General features: G+C 36.3%; 1 protein-coding gene across 14 annotated transcripts in view; it reads left to right on the top strand.

Moving 5' to 3' along the window:
- Rfx3 (regulatory factor X3) overlaps positions 1–22,610 on the top strand; it is a 246,388-nt gene that overhangs the window by 190,153 nt on the left and 33,625 nt on the right. For 13 of the 14 annotated variants that reach the window (XM_031390020.1, XM_031390027.1, XM_031390031.1 and 10 more), the window contains 6 exons: positions 4,795–4,916; positions 6,813–6,925; positions 13,615–13,730; positions 14,185–14,339; positions 17,985–18,082; positions 20,223–20,372. In XM_031390020.1, coding sequence (XP_031245880.1) covers positions 4,795–4,916; positions 6,813–6,925; positions 13,615–13,730; positions 14,185–14,339; positions 17,985–18,082; positions 20,223–20,372 — 754 coding nt within the window. The remainder of the gene's footprint in view (positions 1–4,794; positions 4,917–6,812; positions 6,926–13,614; positions 13,731–14,184; positions 14,340–17,984; positions 18,083–20,222; positions 20,373–22,610) is intronic. The other variant, XM_031390034.1, reaches the window with a different exon arrangement.

The raw sequence follows: 22,610 nt of genomic DNA, 5'->3' as shown, positions 1-22,610 counted from the left end.
CAGATTTTCTTATTAGTGACAGGTTTCAAACGTACACTCAGTTATTAAGACATCAGAGTGTCTTTCATTTCTTAATCATTAACAGTGTTCACTTTGATTTCCCATGGAGTTGCAAGCTGTTAAAATGATCATTTGCTCCTTGCTAATTTTGAAACTAAGAGCTATTGCCTCCTTTAATAAAATGCAGGTCTCTCCTATGAACATGCATAACTCAACAGCCCTAAGGGTCTGTGACAGGAAAACTTAACCTAGAAATAATTTGGAAAGTAAATGGGAATACATGGAGGGTATAGTTCTCAATACTGAAGAGCTTGTTATTTCAACAGGATTTGACACACAGGTTTGGTGGTAGTGTGTTTTCAGTCAATTCCTCCTACCTTTTACAGTGTAGTATTTTTGATGATTATGTAATGAAGAGTAAAGAAAGGCAAAAAAAAAAAAAATCAAACATTCTTAATAGTAAAAAATTTCACCAGAATTAAGATAATGTAGGATTATTGTTAGACCAATAAAATATTCAAAAACTTAAAAATATTAATGTTTATCCCTTACTTGTCTAAAACAACCTGCACAGTGCCATATCACATGCGGTACTCAATTAATGCCTGATAAGTTGATTATTTTACAATAATTGATAGTGTTATCTTAGATGATCATTTAAAATTTATATATATTATAGGAAAAATGAAAATTTATGTGGTTTTAAGAGAATATGTGCTATCTAATGTTGGGTATAGTTCTACAATATGAGATTAAAGGTGTCTGTTTTGCAATAAGTTCCTGTGGACTAGGTCCATGCAAGCTACTCAGGAAATCTTTTAGAAGGGGTAAAATGAACTCCAAGCCCCACTCTCAAAGACATCATTTAGTAAGTGTTGAGTAAGGGTAGGCTCTTACGGATAACATCCTAGACATTGATGATAAATCTTTAGAATGATAACATATATCATCCTTAGCCATCTCTTCAAATAAAACCAGCAATCATGAATGAGTGTTTGTTCAGCCTGTTAAGTGTGACTGTCTTGGTGCTCCTGCTTTCAGGAAACCCAGGCAACTAAAGTAATTGGTCCTATATTCCCTTAGAATCAAGAGAATGAACATCTGGACCTCCTGAATCCAAAATTTCCAACTTTGAAGATGTCTTCCAAGGACTGACTAAATGCTAGGCAGTAATGCAATGAATATGTGACTGTGTGGTTATTGCTTTAGACACAGTGTAGAGAGCAAAAGTTAGTATTTCAGAAGAGCTCTTTCATGTGTTCCTACTTAGACTAGCCTTCGTGGCCATGAGCCATCTTCCATTCATTACTGGCACAAACCTATCCCAGAATTTGTCCCCAGACCTTTCAGCCTAAGGCTCAAAAATTTCTAGCTTACACAATTTGTATTACTACCAAAGTTAAGTACATGAAAGACATTGTTGCCTGTCTTTCAACCGACTGTTTATTCTGCTGTTGTTACTGTTGTAATTATAATAAAAATGCTCATTTCCTAGTTCTGTATTTTCTAGGTTTCCTCTTTTTTCCTAAGTATTAACTCAAAGTATTTTCAGAATATTTTTGTATAACTTTTTTCTTCCCATAAGCTTCTTTTCATGTTTTATATCTTCCACATAATATTGTACACCTAATTAGTGCTTATTCCACAGTCATGTGTTAATTGTAATTCATTGTGGTTTGATTGCTTATATTAAGATGTAATACCCCTTTCTTTTAGAGTCTTCCACTGCTTATGATATTGGCCAACTCTGTCTTTCCAGGGGAGCAAATAATTTTGCTTTTAAGTGGTAGACTTGCTGAACCCTTTGTGAAGATAGACTACTGTGTATAGCATGTATCCTTGGAAAATGTGCAATCTAAGAGTAATAGCTATCGTTTCTTTTCAGGTTAAATTTCACTTACTTTTCATATTTATGTCAGTAACACCCAATACTGTATAGAACAAAAAGAATATGATTAAAAATAGACAAAATCACAGACAGTGCATAAACCAATAGTAAAATTCAATAACTGAATTTGTAGGAAAAATTGCCAGGTTAAATCACTTAAATTTAACCATTTCATCTAGTATATTTAGCCCTGAGTAAATATGGTTAAACAAATATCCTATTTTATTATTAATAAGATTTTTTGTGTCTAAAAAAATTCAGCTCAAATTAGATTAAACCTTGAATGAATCAATAAGGAAACAAAGCTTTCCTCATGGAATCATTCAAGTCTGCTACACAAACAACCAGTCCACTACTGCCCACATAGGCATACAGCACACCTGCCTTGAAAAGATTCTCAACTCTCTGATGACTTGCTGGGAAGAGCAGCATTGGAAGTGACAGCCTTGGAGCATCGCAGTGCCAGTGCTCTTCCTGGTTCTGAGTATGGCTACCGGCTGCAGTTCTCTTCTGTCCTCAGAGAACAACAACCGCAATTCTGTTCTTGAGGGAGATATCTCTAAAGCTCTAAGGATGATGTTGGCTCTGCCCTCTTTCATCCTCAGTCCCCTCCCTTTCTGTTCAATTACTAAATCATTTCTTCAGGCTGTCTAAGAATTGCTCATATGGTGTTCATTAGGTCCAGTCATCTACTACCTTTTGACATTTGACATGCAGATATTTTTAAATGTGTCCTTTTCATGTGGAAGGACTTTGACATTCGTAATGATGTGAATTCGTAATTCACATCAGTTGAATTAAAGAGTTAGCATAAGGTTGAAATACTCGGTGGTGAAAATACTAAGTTCCTTTTTTAAAAATCAGTACAGTTAGAAACAGAGGGATCAAAAGATAATCACTGTAGTGCAGAAGATACTTCTAGACAATAAACTTTATGATCTTTGTTTTTTGTGAATTTTTATTACAGTCCTTTCATTATCTTCATTTTGCATAGTATTTTGCTACTTTTTGATATAAACAACAAAAAACATGCAAATATAAAATACAAAATTCCGGCAGCAATTGCTGTCATAAGGGATAGTGACTATTAACATACCCTTCTAGAACTTTCTCAGTTTGTAAATCACCATCAAAACTAATGAAGCTCTTAAGTTGACTCCTTTGTTAGCAAAAGCACATTGATCCCTTTTTCTTTTTCTTTTGCTTATTCTTCTCTTATATATATTACATCCTGATTGTAGTGCCTCACTCCCCACCCCCTTCAATTTCCACCCGGGACCCACCCTCTTCACCCCTTCTCAGAAATAAGCAGGCCTTCTAGGGATATCAACCAAATATGGCATAACAAGCTACAATAAGACCAGGCACATATTCTCACATCAAAGCTGGTTGCGGCAATCCAGTAAGAGGAAAAGAGCCTCAAAGGTAGGCAAATGACTCAGAGAGAGCCCTGGCTCACACTGTTAGGAATCTCACAACTCAAAACTATATACCCATAACATAACATATATGTAGAGGAACTAAGTTAGATGCCTAGGTTTTGTGTGCTTGTGAGTGTGTGTGTGTGTGTGTGTGTGTGTGTGTGTGTGTGTGTGTGTGTATGTATATGTTAAATATGGGAAATGAAGAAAAGTACAAAGCAAAAGAAAAATACATACCCACTGTATATATAGTCTGTGCTTGCTTGTCTGGATTGATTTGCAGAGGCTCCTAGAGGCTCATGCTAATGCTTGTGGTGGTGTGGGAATGGTGATGGTGGTAATGGTGGTGCTGCTAATAATGCTGATGGTAAGGATGGCGTTGTGTGTGGTGGTGTTTTGTGCTGGTGGTGCTAATACTGGTGGTAGTACTAGTGCTGCTGGGGCTAGTGCTGATGCTTGTGCTGACGGTGTAATGTGTGTGATCGTGGCAGTGGTGGTGGTACTGGAGCTGCTGGGATGATGCTGGTGCTCGTAGTAATGGTGGTGATGGTGGTGCTGCTGGTAGTAAGGATGGCATGGTGGTGTGGTGATGGTTGTGCTGGTGGTACAGTGCTGGTAGGGTAGTGTTGTGATGTTTGGCCTCCAAGAAGTCTGTCCCTTAGCCGCTGTAGCACATTTTCTCTATTTTATCAGCAAAGAATACACATAAAGTTTGGAAGTAGAACCTAAAAGTTCTCTGACTTTGGTTACTTTTTATGCATATATGATTTTCTCTGGTCTTAGGGGGAAGCCAGGGGCTTGTGCTTGCTAGTCAAGGGTCCTAACACTGAGCGCTGAACTCTACCCTAAGTCCTTTAAGATCTACTTAGATAAACTAGGTTTATAGATGACTTCTTGTTTTGTTGCACACTAAAGCTTCTGGCCTTTGTATGTGCAGTGGTTGATAAGAATCAAGAGAGATGAATGTGTTAAGATACATATGAGGCTTTAGGAAATGTGAAGAGCAGTACCATAAGATTTTAGATGGATCTTATTTTAAGTCTATTAACTGAAAGCCTCCATTGACATTTCTTTGCAAACGCTTTGATCTTGTTTTAGAATGAAGTTCTGATGTATTGATGTATTTGTCTGTTTTACCTTGAGCCGATGGCCACTACAAGTTATGTTCACAACATGTACTATAACTATAGGCATGAGCATCTTTGCCTCTGCTGTCCAAAGAAACGTCTCACCATTACTTCATTCTTACATCAACTTCTGGACTTCCACAAATAAACTTATTTCTCATTGCCCTTCCCTTTTTCATTTCACAATTGGAAAAAAATGTCTACATAGAACTTCATGAGTGTATCAAGAAGAACCATTCAACAAGTATCTTGACATTAGCAGAACTAGATCAAAAGTGAACGCCTTAAAAGTTTGGGTAGTGTAATAAAGCAAGGAATAATTTGGTTTGTTTGTTTGTTTTCCATCTAATATTTTTAGGTACAAGCCTATGCAGAAAGTGGATGGGGTTGCAGATGGTTTCACAGGAAGTGGCCAACAGACAGGCACATCTGTTGAGCAAACTGTAATTGCCCAAAGTCAACATCATCAACAGTTTTTAGGTATGTTAAGGTGTAATGCATATTAGTTGTTATTAGGACTTTGAAGAGAACAATAGTAGTCTCTTTTCCAAGTAGAATGTCATCAGATGTTAACTCCACATAAAGGGGGAGGTGATTTGGTGCTGAAACTATGATGTTAAATGATAGTTCTGGTTCATCTCTTTTGAAATATTAAGCTATATGGAATCTTGAATGCATCTGCCTTAAAATCTCAGTGCGTTGAAATCAAGTATTTTCAAGAGTTTATATTACAGTTGGCTTTTGTGATCAAAATCATTTTGTATACTTCAGAAATGATGTCAAGTCCAAAAGAATTCTCATTTTATGCACACAAAGTTGCATATCCATATGTTAGATTAGAAGAACTATAAACAGTTAAAATAATTTATTCTTCTTAAATTAATTGTAGTGCTTCCTATTTTTATAATTTTATAGAAATTATATACATTTCTTGTTCCTGAAAGTATTTGCAAGTAGAATTTGAACATTTGAATATTTATGCTAGAGCCCGAGGAACAAAAGTGGCAGTTCAATTGGCAGCTGTTACATAGATGAGGATATATAGTCTCCAAACAGTGGTCAAGATAAAGAGATGCTATCAGAGTGTATGTGTATACATATGTGTGTGTATGTGTTTATGTATCTGTGTGTATGTATGTGTGTCTGTATGTGCATATATGTATATATGTCTGTATATGTATGTGTGCATATGTGTCTTTCTGTGTATGCATGTGTATCTGCGTGTGTGTGTGTGTGTGTGTATGCATGTGTGTCTGCGTGTGTGTGTGTGTGTGTGTGTGTGTATGCATGTGTGTCTGGTGTGTGTGTGTATGCATGTGTGTCTACGTGTGTGTGTGTATATGCATGTGTGTCTGGTGTGTGTGTGTGTATGCATGTGTGTCTGGTGTGTGTGTGTGCGTGTGTGTGTGCGCATGGGTGTGTGTTTATGTGAATTGCCAACAGAAACAGCTTGAATAGACTTTCAGTTTAGAAAACTTCTGAGCCTGAAACTGTGAAGGCAGCATTTTCTGCACCAAAGTGCTCAGATAAGATGTAGTTGACCATTGAGCTTTAAAGCAATATTACTTTTATTTTGTAGTTATAATTTAGCTTTGGTATTCAAATAATGTAAAACATTTTATATTTCCTATAGCTTATAAATGAATACCATTCTTCATTTAATTTTGAATTTATGGTAAAGAGCATACCAAAGTACATTTATAATTGTCCAGGGCTAATGAAAAAAGAGAAAGAGTGTGTGCTTTGTAAATTGCAGTGTCATCAAGGGAGGGTTAAATGAGTTTCTGTGCAACAGCAAGTGTCCTAGTGATTTGAATGCAGAAGTGTGCTGGGGAAGGTAGCCACCAGAAAGCGTAAGCTGCTGTAAGTGTCATCCTCAGAAGACTTGCGCTATAGTCATCGACACCATGTTCATGTTATGAGACATCCATCACATAAAATTAAATGTTATTTTTGTACTTTGGGCTATTAGTTTTATAGCTTTTATCTTATGATTATTTAAAAGGTATGAACATAATAAGTCTAACGCTATGTTTATTTTTATGTAGTTGGATAGCATAATAATAAAAATAACTAAAATTCCTACTGGCAAATTCAGGTGGTTTTTCTTTTACTAAGAGCCTATCTAATGCCCATTTTAATTAGAGTAAAGCTTAGTTCATACAAAATTCACAAGTATACTCCATTCATTCTTACATTATATGTTGAAAATGTTTCTAAGTCTGGCTAGAAAATATTAATTTGAAAGTCAGTGATCTTTGGCCCTCTGATCTCCACATTTTCTTCTCTTTTTAGTCCTCTGAAAATTTCCCTCATTAATCTGTAATTAACACCATCCACAATAGCTTTTTTTCTGTTGTGTTGTCATGGTAACAGATGCGTCTCGAGCACTTCCAGAGTTTGGAGAAGTTGAAATATCTTCTCTGCCAGATGGTACTACCTTTGAGGATATCAAGTCACTGCAGAGTCTTTATCGAGAGCACTGTGAGGTAAGACTTTGAGGCGGAGTCTGAGCACATGCTAAGTTTGCCACAGAACTTGTTAAGACAAAATAATCAAGTTTTTTCCCTAGAGAACAGAGTAGGTATACTAGCTATTTCGAGCATTTCTTTGAACACTAATAAAAATCCTTCTTCTTTCTTGTCTCAGTGGAAAGTGAAGGGTGAGTGAGAGTGAGAACCCATTTTATTCTCTAAAGCTGATCATTATATCTCTTGCTACAACAGTTCTACTTCTGGGTCTCTCTCTGTCCTACAGAAACACTTACATATGGGTAACACATCAAATGTACAAGAGTAGACTGCATTATTCTTTTGATCAAAGAGGTTGCTTATAGCTTCAATAAATCTACTATAATCTGTAGGACAAATTACTATATGCTGATTGGACTGGAAACAATAAGTGAACTAAAATGAGATGAGCTCTAAGGTTTAATGTTAAAGTAAAAGGAAAAATGCAGAGAACTCATATAACATGTTGGACTTGAGTGAAAGAGATACTACATAAATATCTCTCCATAAGAAAATGTTAAAAATAATCTGTGGTGGTTTGAATCACTCCATACTTTTTGAGTACTTAAACACTTGGCCCAAATGGCCAGTGGTGTTTAGGGACTCCTATAAATTGTGGCCTTATTAGTATGTCACTAAAAGTGGACTAGAAGAGTTTAAATATTTGTGCCATTTCAAGTTTGCCCCTTCTGCTTTGTGACTCTGGTTCAAGATGTGAACCCTTCACTTTCTACTCCTGATTCCATACTGTGGAACTTCCATACTGTGGGACTCTAATCATCTGGAACCACTATCCCAAACAAACTCTTTCTACTGTAAGTTGTCTTGGTTATGTTATTTAATCACAACAGAAAAATAACTAATACAGAAATTGGTTCCAGAGAGTAGTATTGCTGTGAAGAATCTGACTATGTTGATTTCTGGGAGAACATGGAAAACTACGGAACTTTGGATAAAACAACTGGTTACAAGCTACAAATAGGGTTTAATGGGGCCAATCTAGTAAAAGCTTGCAAGACAGTAGTGCTGAGAACTATGTGGACTGCTACGGCCTAGCTAAAGAGGTTTCAGAGTGTAACAGTATTAGCAAGTGGATTATAGATTGTTCCTGTGATATTTAGGCAAAGAATTAGCTGCTTTCTGCTCATGTCCTAAGAACTTGCCTGAGGCTAGATTTAAAAGTAATGAACTCATTTTATTAGCAGAGGAGATTGCAACACAGCACAATATCAACTCCTATGCAGGTCTACAGTGAAAAAGAACAAAGGGTGCAGAAGGAAATACAAAATGCAGAGACCAAAGAATACTAATAAGCTAACTGTTGACAAGGCTTGTACTGTAAGAGAGACTGCAATTATAAAGGAGAGTGGGGCCTTTAGGATAGTCAGATCTGAAATCCAATAAAGAGAACGTGCTCTCAGGGCAAGATCTAATCCAGCTAAGCTACAACTTGTCCAGAAAGCATAAGGTGTTTTCTTGGGCTCCTGGAAAGCAACCTAAGTCAAAAGCTACTACTAATACAGATCAAGTGGTTAGAGTGCATCCAGAGCCAACAGCCCAACTTTTCAGTGTTGTCCATAGGGGGTGGCTTGTGATGTCATAAGAGATGAAGAAGTTGTGGAATCTTCCTCTGTTTTCACAGAGCTGCTGAGGCCAAGTAAATGTGGCAGTCCCTACCTAGAAGTTCTAAGTGGGAAGGAGCCTGAAAGGCCATTGTTTGAAACTGTGTAAATGAGCCCTGCCTTGTAGTGGACACCCTAAAATGTTAGAAATGGCAGGCTCATGAGACACCTGCGGAGGAAAGCTGTACTTGAGGTGTGGAACCAGCCCAAGAGAAGAAACAGGCAATAGAGTTGGAGTGGCAAAGATATCTAAGCCTTTTGATATCAGTTACAATTGAGAATGTGATGTTTGCCCTGCTATTTTTCAGTCATGTTTTGATACAGTATTATCTTGGTATTACCCAGTTTTTCCTTTTTAGAATAGGAATGTATATTCTGTGCCCTTATATGTTAGAAGTGTGTAATTTTGATTTTACAAGGAGTTACAATTAAGAGATTGAATCTCAGAAGAGACTCTGGGCTTGAACTTTTGAGCAATGTTGTGACTGAAAAACTATGAGAACTTTAAAAATTCAACTAAATGTATCTTGCTTTATGATATGGCTATCCTATTATGAGGATCAGGAAGTGAATATAGTTTGAGTGATGTGCCCCGAACTCTTGTGCATTTGAGTACTTTGTCCCATTTAGTGATGCTACTTGGGGAAGCTTAGGAGTGTAGTCTTTTTGGGAAATGTATGTCATTGGAGATGAACCTTAAGAGTTTGAAGGCCCCCACTATTTTTTGTTTGCTCTTTCTGTTCTGTACTTGCAAAATGAGCCCTTTCCTTATTGCCACCATGCCTTTGTTCCACCATTATGGGCTCTAAGACTCTGCAACCATAAGCTCAAATGAACTTTCTTCTGTAAATTGTCTTGAACATGGTGTTTCATCACAGCAATGGAGAAGTAACTAATGCAAAACTTTATAATGTCAAGTTCAGGAGAGTCAGTTTTTCAGCGGACCCTTTTGAGTACCACAAATGTGTGGACCTATTAAAAACAATGTAAAAATATTTAATAAGTGCATTTGGTCTTCTCTTGGGGGATTCTTTAGGCTGACTTTAGAATTCAAGTAGTTTTAGAGTTTTTGTGATGTGCCTACAATTTAAAGATTACCCTGTGATTTCTAGAGAATCCCTCTGTGTGTCAACAGTGAAAGATGAAATAAGAAGTTTTGCTTAAAACATGCGTAGATTGTTTGAGGGTTTGGTTACTTAGGGTTTTCTTGGTGTTTTATAACTCCCCTCCTACTCTCTCACTCATGTCAGAGCTGTGACATTGTCTAGAAGGAGGGCTTTCTCCATTCCAATACATTAATGTATCTTGAATTCACCTGGTAGAAAGGAGCTAATATATTGCATAGAGTTCTCTTAAGTGGTTTTAAATTTTAAGTAGCTTTATCCTAGTAGTATTTGCGGTCTGCCTGCAAATTACAGAGTAGCCTGTGATTTCTAGTCAATTCCTCCTGACAGTTGACAGTGAAGGATAAAATAAGAAGGTTCATTTTAAGGCACTTATAGATTTTTTTCCCTTGGTCCAGAAATAAGATTGCTTGGGTGAACCCAAGTGCTTGTCAGAGATGCTAGGTTATTGACAACCTAGGACAAATCCTCTCCTTATCAACATCTTGCTGAATTGAGTGTTCTCCAACTCGCCTTACTTATTTCCAGCACTCCTGACATGATATAAGCCAGCTGGTATTCATCTCCCATTGATATTTTCTTGAGTATTGGGGGTGTTTCTAGATCATTTTTATATATGTGAGAAAAATTTACAACTATTGTATTCAATGAAAATGATTTGAAGATTCTTTAAACAACTCCTCAGTTATCTGTATTCATATTAAGCTGCCTGTAAGTAGCTTAGCTTATAAAAATGTAATTCAGATTTTTTGAGTGGCTAATATTTATTTGGTGTGTGATTATTTACATTGCTAAAGAGTATACAGTGAGATCATTCTAAGCAGCAGACTCCTCCAATAAGATTAAAATGGTCTTTAGATTATAAAATTTTCATGAAAATTCCTCTTGTAATGAATAGATATACATGTGAAGTGATGGGGCACTTACTATTTATCTGTGTAGGATATGACAATCCACACAATGAACCCTGCTTGTTTCTAAGTTATCAGTGCTCATGCCATCTCTCATGGAACAGAGTGGTAGATTTAGAAAACAAAATTCTAATTGTTTTCTGTTACATGTCAAAATTTTAAATAAAGCTGCCTGGATCTCAGATTGAATCCTATAGTTATTTGCTATAAACCAGTAGAATGTAGACTACTTTATGTAGACTAAAATTAAAGTATCTATTTGCCTAAATATTTGAACTAGGTTGGAAAATAATCATAGTTTAGTCACTTAAAAGCTGCCTTGTATGAGGCTGATGTTGGTATCATTTCAAAGGTCATTGGAGATTAATTAGAGCATACTAGATTTATGATGCACTGAAATTTTTACCATATTTCACTTCATGTTTTCTATGATTTGTTTTTTTAAGGAAGGATTATTCTACTATTTGGAATTCTTGTAATATGTTTATCAAGGTATTCTTAAAGACATCTCATGGAATTTGCCTAAGCTGCAGTTGTAAGACCTTCCTTTGTAGAAGGTTTTGATTTTTCCATGTTTACTTTGTTTTCAGAGCTAGCTTTTCATGTTTTTTTTTTATCTTACTGAAAGTTTTAGAATTAGATTACTTCATTTTCACTCTCTGACAGAGTATAGCGTTCCCTGCTAGTTCTCAGAACATGCCTTCCACACCCATGCTTAATGTCAGAATTAGCCTCAGGGTACTCTCTAGCACAGCCTTCAAGCCAGAGCTTTACATGTGGCACATACGCTAGAATTATGTTGCAGTTTGCTTTTTCCTAAAAATTCAAATGGACCCTAGGTTATCCTCATTTTCTCTGCCTTCTGTGGACTTTTGTAGATCTGATGGGATCCGCCTTAGTTCTCAGTTATTGATGGCATCCAATCCATTTTACTGACTCACACTGCTTACACTTCAGCCTTTTATCATTGAGCCTAGTCACAGAATTGCATTTTCTTTGGCTTCATGTTTGATGTTATCTGAAGGTTCTATTACAAAGTGGCTTCAGTGACAGTATAAAATTAAGTATGCTCATCAAAAGTTAGTAGAGGAAGTAACAGCATCAATAGAAGAAAGTAGAAACTTGATACACCTGGAAAATGGCTCTAGAAACTAAATTTAAACTAAAACTCAAAGCAAGGACTCCAAGTTAGAAAACCATAATTAAAGCTGATCTATATATAAAGGAGTGTAAGTAAAACTGTATGCTCTGGTAGGGATTGCAAGTTGTTATTATATAGCCAAATACAGCTCTGTGGACATCCCTTTTCATCCCAGAAAGGTATCAGTACATGGAGGCCTCTTGGCTCCTGTTTGTGTTGCCTCTGCCTGGTGAGGACCCAACCTTATTCCTCATCTTCCACACTTGAGTAACTGATTACTCTTAACCTCTACCTGCTTGGATAGATCAAAGAACACAGATGTTTGGAATGCTTTGTCCTTCCTGGTCTAGAGTAGGTAGTGGTATGTGTGTATAACAGTTTCTTTGTGTGTGTGTGTGTGTGTGTGTGTGTGTGTGTGTGTGTGTGTGTAACAGTTTCAGCTGTCAACTTGTCAAGTTCTCTAGAATTATCCTGGAAGAGAGTCTAAATGAGAGATTATTTAGATCAGGTTAGCCCATGGTCATGTCTGTGCCAGAATGTCCTGACTATATTAGCTTGGATTAGATATATAACATAACTTGGAAGCAATGTAAAATATTAATTGCTTGTACATTTTATGGATTTTTAATGTTATGTTGTGTCATTTAAAAATAGAATATGAAGATTATGAGCAGATTATTAATTTTCATTTCTTTTCCCAAGCCTTTGAAATGTTACATGTCATTAAATGAATACAATACATAAACTACTTATCAACGAATGTATCATCTTTTCTGTTTGAAATGTAATTTATATCACCGAAAATGAAAAGAATAAGAACAAAATATTAACTTTAACTATTTTTTCAATTATTTAATAATCTAAATTATACAAAATTCAGTTGTTTACTTAACTAGTCTGTGTTGGGTTTTTTGTTTGTCTGTTTGTTTTGTTTTTCATTTTTCTATTGCTGTAATAGAACACCATGACTTGAAAACTTAGAGAAGAGTTTATTTGGTTTATGGTCTCCAAGGGGACTGTCATGGCAGGGAGACATGCCAGCTAGCAGAGGCGGGGCAGCATGAGCAAGAAGCTAAAGGTTCAAATCTTGAATCATGAGCCTAGAACACAGAATACTTGAAACAGCAAAAGTCTGTAAAGTCTCAAAGCCAGTGACATTTGTCCTCCAGCAAGGCCACATCTCCTAAGCATCCCCAAATAGTGCTGCCAATTGAGGACTAAGTACTCACATGCCCAAGAATACTGGGGGACATCACACAAACCACCAAACAGTCTGACATACAGTATGTTACTTCATCATGGAAACAATATAACATTAGTAGCTAGTGTTTGCACTTTTCTTTTGGTGTATTTAATGTTCAATCTGTTTTCATGTCAACAAGAACACACTAAACAGGCAAATCACCACTACTTATTTTTATTTCTTCTGTTACTGAAGCATTGGAATATAACGGTGTTAGTGTTCCAGAATGTAAATGATTAACCAAATTATTACTTGATTTTTATATTGTTTTACTTATATCTCCAAAATTCAATATGTTGTCATTTCAATATGTAATTAATATAATAGCTAGTTAGGTATTGTCTGTTCTTTATGTCTTACAAAGTCTTGAATATGCAGGGTGCCTTTGGTGCTTCTTGTCATTAGACATTGTTTTCTGGAGTAGCCAGATTTCTATGGTTAAGTAGACAGATGTGGATAGTGTGAGTAACTACAAACAAAGTGTCAGTCCTGAAGAGGGTCAAAGAGATAAGGGGTGAGTTATCCCATGTAGGAAGTGCAGCCACCTGAGCAGAAAACAGCTTATGGTAAAGTAAAAGAAACAGGAGAAGTAAAGCAAGTATTATGGTTTGGCCATTTTGTTTCTAGGCAATATTGGACGTTGTTGTGAATCTTCAGTTTAGCCTGATAGAAAAACTGTGGCAAACATTCTGGCGCTATTCCCCATCTACTCCAACCGACGGCACTACCATTACAGAATCAAGGTCAGAATCCATATGCCTTTCTGATTTATGTTCACGAGGAAGTAGATGACACAGCTAGTGAACTAGAGATATGTATGTATACCAGTTGTGAACTTCACCTTATAACACTGAGTAGATTGACGCTTTGACCAATCTAGGAATAAACCACAGAGTGCTTTCCTGAGATTTGAGTGTGTGTAGCTCCCATTTTATTGATTTGGGGACTATTATCTCTATGTCATACTAGTGGAATACTATCCTATCTGCCATTCAGACCATAAGAAAATCTTAATGTACATAGGTAGCCCTGGGGGTGTGTTTGTATATATACATCCATATATATCCAGCCATATGACACCAGTGCAATGATGGTATAGTTCTAACCTCAGTAATATTTAGTAAATTATTTTTAAAGTCCATTTTCTGTTTTATCCTCATTTGCCATCTATTCATTTGCAACATTTATTCACACCAGCAATCTGAGTGAAATAGAAAGTCGACTTCCGAAAGCAAAGCTGATAACTCTGTGCAAACATGAGTCTATCCTGAAATGGATGTGTAACTGTGACCATGGGATGTACCAGGCTTTGGTGGAGATTCTCATCCCCGACGTCCTTAGACCCATTCCTAGTAAGTTAAATGGAGACAACTACGGATGCTTTTGTTCTCATACATACCACCCAAGAAATTTTGGGGGTTGATGTTGCAATCAGGAGTGATCCTAACTTTATATAAATTTGTCAAATAAAAACCATGCAGCATAGAGAATATTGCATGAAAGAAGCCTAGAGTGACATTGCAGTGAAGGGGAACTGACCCGTCTTCCAGTGTTTTCCAGTATTATTTTTAAAAGCTAACCCACAGTTATGACACCCTCAATAAACTAATTGCAAGAACACTGATAGTCTAGTCAACTGTGCAAAATTATTCTACTCAAGACTAAGGTCCTCTGCATATAGCTGAAAAATATTCAAACCTCTAATTGCAGACCATTCCTTTTCATTGTTGCCTAGAATTTGAGATGAGTTGATTGTAGTTTTGAGCAGAGTTCAATTCCTGTATAAAAGTACATACTCTGTCACCTGTACATCTTCAGAATGACAAACTCAGTTTCCATTAACACTCATGGTTAACTAAGATTTGAGAAAAAACTAATAATACACAAGCAATGCACCCACCATTAAGTGACTGAAAATTGCATACATCACTCAGATAACTTTTTCAGTAATCACGGACAATGCCTTCTTTTGTAATTGTAGATGTAAATGCTGCTATACATACTGTTAGAGGCAGTTGGCACTACTTTTTACCTGTATCCAATGAGCCTTACTAGTGACCTGAACTTTTAAAGAAATGGGACTGCTTCCACTCTGATTAATAAAGTAAAAGCAGTCTTCTTGCTCATGACATTGGCAGCTATGTACTTTAAATATGCTATTCACCAATTATCTGTTATTGTGGAAACTATATAACTAGGCTTTAGTGGAACGAAAGTGGAGGATGTTAACATTTGTGTGTTTATATTTACAAATGCAGAGACCCAGTGAAAGGTATGAATTCTTTTATACATTTACTACCTTGAAAAGAGATGCTTATACACATTTACATATTATGCCAATTAATGTACATTCGTATGTGGAGGAAAAAGTAAAAATAAAAGAAGTCCCACTGGCATTATCTTAATATTTTATATATTGCTGATGTGTTCCACACTATACACACCAAGTTACCTGACTAAAAGTTTGATAGAAATTGATAATGTCATAGAAATTTTCACTATGTCAATTTCCACTGGTTTTTGTTCTAGAATTTGACTTTTTCCCTACTCTCCTGCTGCTTGTGCTCCAAGTAATCTCTAGAGATGTTTAAAAGACATTGCATAGGCTAGCTCATTAACCTATAACATCTGGCTACCAACATACAGTTTCTCTCATGAGATACAAGGAGGGATGTCAGTGAGTGATTTGCTTTTCAGAAATTGTGTGCTTTTTGTCTTAGCATCATAAGAATTTAGCATTCCCTAATTTAAGTCATACATCAATTTTAGTTTACTTTAAGCCTTAGAATTAAGTATATAATACACTTGCCCTTTGTCTTTTGAAAAATGTCATTAGAAAAACTAGTTATTCTATCAAAGAATTTGTCTCTACACTCACTGGAAAATGAAATCATTTTATTTCTTTGAAATTACAAGATATATTAAAGTACTATTATACAAAAGAAATTTGGGGAATTCAATTTCCATTTTACAGTAAGGTTCAACAATGTAATGCTTAAAATACAATGTAGATAGCTGTTGCTGGGTGAGGTACATTTTAATACTGATCTTAAGCAAGCTGAGGCAGCTCGGCTTTGGAATAGATTTTTAAATACCAAACCATCCATTTATGACTCTTTAGAAGCTGTCAGAATCAGTCTGCACAATTCTGTTTTTATATGAATCCCTACAGAGAGAAGAAACTTAATTTTATTTTTAAAAATTGTATTTCTTGGCTACTAGTACTTCACTCTACCATTTTCTGTCCAGATGGGATTTCTTTTTTTAGCTAAAAAGTCTGCACATCATACTAATTTAAAGGCAGCCTGAAGGCGCCTATATTCTAAAATACATTCACCCAAAACGTTGAAAAAGGAAATTAAGTGTCAATTAGTTACTAAGAACTCAACTGGTAACACTGTATGTATTATAGTCGCAGTTGCCCATCATTTAGTTTAAAAAAAGTAAACTTTTTAATATGACCAATGTATCTTTTTATATTATAATCTCCTTCCATCAAGTTTGTCTAAAAGAGGGCATTATGAAATGCTTTAAAATGACATTAGAAATTGTTGGGGTCTTTTTCAAATTAAATCATTGTTATACTAATTAGAGAACAAATGTAAAATGTAGATTGCCATATTGAACCTTAAACAAAATTGTACTGAGTTTCAGAAAGGCCGTTAATGCTTGTCACTCTTTTCATTTCCATTCACGCCTACACTCCATGACTCTGGGACATAAAACCACAGAAAGATACGCTTCTTTCTTTTTTCTCTCCTGGTTAAGATGGGGTGCTTTAGAGATTCCAAGAGATTGCCTCTCAAGAAATTTGCAGTTCAAGTATGCATTCTTTCCTAATCAATATTTAGGCTATTTCAATATCTATTATCCAGTTAAACAACAAAGACTCATTTGATTATTTTGGGGGTGTTAAATTTTGTATCTTTTTTGTAAGTAATTTGAATAGGCTAAATGCACTCTAAAACCTATTTTGGCAGAAGTTAACAAGTACGGTGTCAGACTCAATTCAACATAGAAAGGAAAGCCCAGGACTTTGGTCCTGCTTTATATTCTTTGGGGCAGTTGACCAAAATAGGACTTCTTTCTTATGGTATATCACCAGATAGTATGGAACCCACAGAGAGTAGCTTTGTATTATGGGTACTTGAAACATTTATTAAATACCTAAATCTATTACCCACAGCATGTAGCCCTAGGCACCAAGGAGTTTAAGTACCATAGACTAAATGACACATTGAGTAGACTCAGTGAGCAGATCCCTTTTAACATAGTTTGCAGTGATAACTGAGGGCACTTCTGGTCACTTCAGAACCACTATAAAGTTCTGTTGTGGGACCTGTCCCCTTTTTAGGCTTTTAACACATTAGGGTTGGTTGTTTTGGTAATACCTTAGCAACATTGCTCCTGTGACAGCAATTGTATCACACTTTAGCTCTACCTACCATGTGAATTTCAAATAGTAATCTGAAACTTTCATTGAGACAATTACACATTTTGTTCTGTTTTCAATAGACAAACACTCCAATTTTTAGGTTTTATGGTAAAACGTCATACAAAGAGACAAAAACAATACTTTGCACTGTGTTTCATTTTAACCAACAATATAAAAATGAGGTTGATTTGGGGACCAAAATGGAAAATTTACAAAGCAAATTCCTAGTCTTGATCACAAAACTCTTGATGAAGTTTTGTCCAAGGCAGAACGCCCCATCAAGTCTTTTCACAACTGGTATATGTTAGCATGAGCACCAAGTTCTGATGTCTTCATTCCAAACAGGCGTCGTCAGTGTCTGAGAACAGTATAGTTCTAAAAGCCAAGTCTAGTATTTTTAGATGCACTAAGAAATTAGAAATTATGTTACTTTTTAATCAATGAAGATAATAGAAATTTTTCCCTATGCTATCAAAGTACATAAACATATTTCCCTTGTTCCAGTTTAAAATTAATGGTATTGTGTATCTTTATTGTTCTACTTTTACTTTTTATCATTCAGGTGCCTTGACCCAAGCCATTCGAAATTTTGCAAAAAGCCTAGAAGGTTGGCTTTCAAATGCCATGAACAATATTCCACAGAGAATGATTCAAACCAAGGTATGGTTAAAGCCTTTGTGGTGTGTGTACACTTGCTTAAGGAACTATTTCTTCAATAATTTTCTCATAACTGATCTTTATATATAACTAACACAGAATATTATGCAGAACTAGCATATGGATTCTGTAGTTCAGAGTGTTACTCATGCCTAGAGTATTCCAGATGCCACATTATCCCTTTCTGGCACATGCCAATGGCAAGATTGCAGAGGCTATACTTTGCTTTTGCTGCCCCAAAGAATCACATTTGTGACTTTTGGTTAAATAGCTGTATCCACCATTAGACTCCAAAAGTATATTTTTACCTTCAAAATTGGTTGTATTCCTAATGATACCTCAAATTGTTAAAATCACACCCTCCTCAGTATCATCAAAATGATGCCCCAGCAGCTTGCCTGCAGTTTTGTCCATCTTGCTGAGTTTTAGGTTTAACCGGAATGGTTAACACTGCAGAGCCCAGCTTCTGCTCTTCTACTATTACATGTATACAGTTGTTTTTCTGCCAAACTCTCAATCAATGAGACAGATTACCCTGACTGAGGAAAGAGCTGTCTAGTGAGTGGCAATAGCACTTAATTGCCTAGGTTCAAATCTCACCACTTACATGAGTTTCTGTACAGTCTTGCACAAGCCTCCTAACCCCTTTAAAATATAACATGTTGAGATGGTAGTTGAACAATACAATATATGTATGAGACACTTAACCTAGTGCCTAGTATATAGTATGTACTCAATGCATATAAATCAGGCAACTATGTTCTCTATAAGTGTGTGCCAGCTTGCTCCAATATTCCGTACATTCCTAATACATCTCACTTTCAAAGGAACCTCCTTTACAGTGTCAACCAATTATTCTGCTCAACCAACTAGTTCTTCAAATATGTGCTTAAATACCCATAAAATCCTATAAATATGTTAAGGCTTCTGGCATATTTTGAAAGACTGGAGCCATACATACTATGCATCTAACATTTCTATAAGATCATGAGAACTAGATATTTATTTAGGGGGTTTCTTTTCATTATCTTTGGTACTTTTCAACATAGGCTAGCTCATTTAGTCTCATTCAGAAAGTGATGACCAGCTGGGGCAGTAGAACATTTGATCAGTATGCATAACATTCTGGATTCAATCCGTTATAGTAGTTGTGGAGAAGAAAGAAAAGAAACAAGAAGTATATGGAAAAAGTGTATGGAATAAGTGAATTGATTTCTAAAGATGGAAACAGAGTTGACTAAACTAATGATTAAGCATATCACAGCTAGCAATAGTGAGAAGTCACAACCCAGTGTAAGGGCTGACATTCACAGCATTAGGAAACATCATTCCATGTTTTTTCAACTGTAGCCTTAGAGCAGAGAAGAACACAGCTTATGAGGAATGGACACTGACCGCTGTGGTCATGTCATTTGGCCTCCTAACAATGCCCACCCTTGATTCAATCCTCGTGGGAGCTTGAGTGTTTGTCATCTAGGTCAGCATTTCTGGCAGACAATGATGGAGGGAAATGGAGAGGAGGTTTTTGAGAGATAAGTGTAGGTTAAGTCATAATACCTTTGAACTTACTTGTTTCACCATCAAGTCTACCAACTTGTAAACTAATGGCAAAAATGAAGTCATAACAGGAGATGTAAAAGGCATTGCTCTAAGAAGGGTTTTGTTGAATTAACAATCATAGATCTTTACTGTTTGTTTTTCAAAATAAAAAATGTTCATACTTGTCTAATTGTTAATTGTCTAAAAAAAGAGTTGGGGAGGGAATGAAAGCAGACATTTTTCTACTTTTTTAAACAATGTAATTTCTTGTTGTGGTTTGGTAATTAACTTCCAAGACTGGCTTAATTATTGTTGCGCTCAAATGTCAAAAAGTGTGGGTGTTTTAGTGGTGACCTTAATATACTCGAAACTAAATAATTCTTTGTTTAGGAATCTTAAATGATATATAATTTACAAGTAAACTATTACCAAATAATTTGAAATGCATCTAAGGAAAACTGTTAAATTTGACTGAAGTAAAACAAGATTTGGAGATTGCAGTAGATTCTTTTATGAGAGGAAGAAGATAGGTTGAGGAGGAAGAGGAAGAGCAAGAAGGAAAAAATAAAAGACAGCCCACCGCAGCCTGCTTGGGTTTCTCTAGGTTGCCGCTGTAAGTGCCTTTGCCCAGACTCTGCGAAGATACACATCGCTCAATCACCTGGCCCAGGCAGCCCGTGCAGTGCTGCAGAACACTTCCCAGATCAACCAGATGCTCAGCGACCTCAACCGTGTCGACTTCGCCAATGTCCAGGTACTCTGCCTCCCTCACAGCCTGTCTCTGAAAGAGTGGAGACAGTTTTCTAAACCAGGACCATCTGATTGTGCACTGCATTATGTGTTCATAGTTTCTGCAAAGTTGGAGTTTCACCCAGACAAAGCTTCATTGACCCCTTTGTTTTGTGGGTAAAGTCAGCTAAGGTTTATGAACTGTAGGCAACAGAATACATCCAGGTTTGCCAAGAAGTTAAAAGGCTAATCAGGATCAGAGTCACTGAAGTCTGGCAAAAAATATTAGGCTAGTCTATGTCTGTGAGAATTTGAAAAACTGCTTAACTGTTCTTGTTTCATTTTCCAGGCTATAACAACTACCTTGGGTTATTTAAATAGTGATTTGTACACATTCAAGCAGGTACTTCTGTTACTAAAGTAACCCACCTTGAAAAACTAAGCACCTCTATTACAGAGTGTATTGCAGATACCTGAGAAAATTCTCTCACTTAAAGAATTAACTGCAGTAAGTTTGGATTCTTGGTTCACATGAAAAATATTTTCTAACATCAGTTTCACTATACTTGGAAATGACTAATGTAGGTTCCATGCAGAAGTCTAACAAATATTCTATTTACGATACTAAAGTAACAAAGTTAATTGATACTTTTAAAATGATAATACTCCTGACCTAAACTATAACCAACAAAGTAAAAAAAAAAATGCATAATTAAACACAATCCAAATTTAAAACTTTTGGAATTAGCAAGAGACTATATAATGAATATTTTTTAAAATGCAAAGAATATCAGAAGCTCAAATAGCCTGACTTTTGGTTACCTTATGGGTTCTTTCCTTCTTCCAGCCTTTACCATCCCTCTTCTTCCTCCCTTTCAACCCCTGACACTAGGATAGAGGGGGAAAGTGGTGAGGATATCCTTAGACTACTTACTTCTTGCTGGTTAGGAGGGAGTTAAGTTCCTTGGGGTAAATTTGATCTTTGTCTTCAGGATATTCAATTTCTTCCTCTCTATTTACACAGGATCACTTGATAAACGGCAACAACAGCAACCAGCAGCAGCAGGAGGAGCCATAGTGGCTGCAGCCGCTCTTGAGGCTCTAGCATTTTTATACCCTTTCAAGAGTCCCCAGATAGTCAAATGTTATACACTTACAGAAACTCTCTGCCACTAGCAAAGTCATGCCCCTGCTAGAGCTCGAGACAAATCATAGTCAGCTGCTGTAAACAATCTGAAGTAGCCCATATCCCACACCTGGAATTAAAACAAAAACATTCCTATTTCTGTGTTTTTAAGGAAACCAAAATTCTCAATACAAATATCCTATACATTATATATAATTGTGTGTGTGTGTGTGTGTGTGTGTGTTTGTACGACTCTAGAAACCCATTAATAAAAAGCCACTTGATTTTAAAATGACAAAAGACAAGTGCCTAGTAATCACAGGAAGAGATTCTTAGCATTGGCCACCAGGGGAACAGGAGTTTAAACCATGAGGAAATATTATTTTGTGAACACTGAAATGGATGTGGTGGAAGATAGAAAATCTAAGTTTTGGTCTCTGGAGAACTGGAGAAATTAGCACTTCATGAGCTGTTGATGAGAATGTACAATGCCACAACCACTGCGACTCTGGCATTTCCTCAAAGAGCTAAATTACATTCACCATATGACTGAGCAGTCCAGTGCTTAGCAGATAGCTGTAAAAAAGGGAAACATGGCCACAGAAGTTGACCAATCCTTATCTAAAATGCTTGGACTAAAAGGATTGGATGTTTTTTAGATTTTTTTAGTATTTAGTCGAGTTTGCCACATGATTATCCCTAAAACCTGTACTCTAAAATGCTCCAAAATATAGTTGTTCTAACCATCCAACCTTGGATGATCTCTTCAGCCTAGAGATAACTCAATGTTCATGTATCCTTCAGTGTTCATAGCGTCATGTTTCAGATGAGACATCCCAGGTGGCCATTACTAAATAAATGAACATGTGCTTTGTCCATACAGTGGGCCACTGAATAAATGAACATGTGCTTTATCCATGCAGTGGTCCACTGAATAAAAGAACATGTACTTTGTCTATACAGTGGGCCACTAAATAAAAGAACATGTGCTTTGTCCATACAGTGGCCACTGCTGAGCAATGGAAAGAACTTCTGAGGGCTTGATTGAGCCTGGAAACATGATAAGTGAAGGAAAGTCGTTACATGCTTCCATTTGTATGAAATGACCAAATAGACATTAGAAACAGAAAATAGGTT

Source organism: Mastomys coucha, unplaced genomic scaffold, assembly GCF_008632895.1.
Source record: "Mastomys coucha isolate ucsf_1 unplaced genomic scaffold, UCSF_Mcou_1 pScaffold21, whole genome shotgun sequence".
Taxonomy (NCBI): domain Eukaryota; kingdom Metazoa; phylum Chordata; class Mammalia; order Rodentia; family Muridae; genus Mastomys; species Mastomys coucha.
Note: the sequence above shows the minus strand (reverse complement) of the source record. Positions and strands in the feature narration are given on the sequence as shown.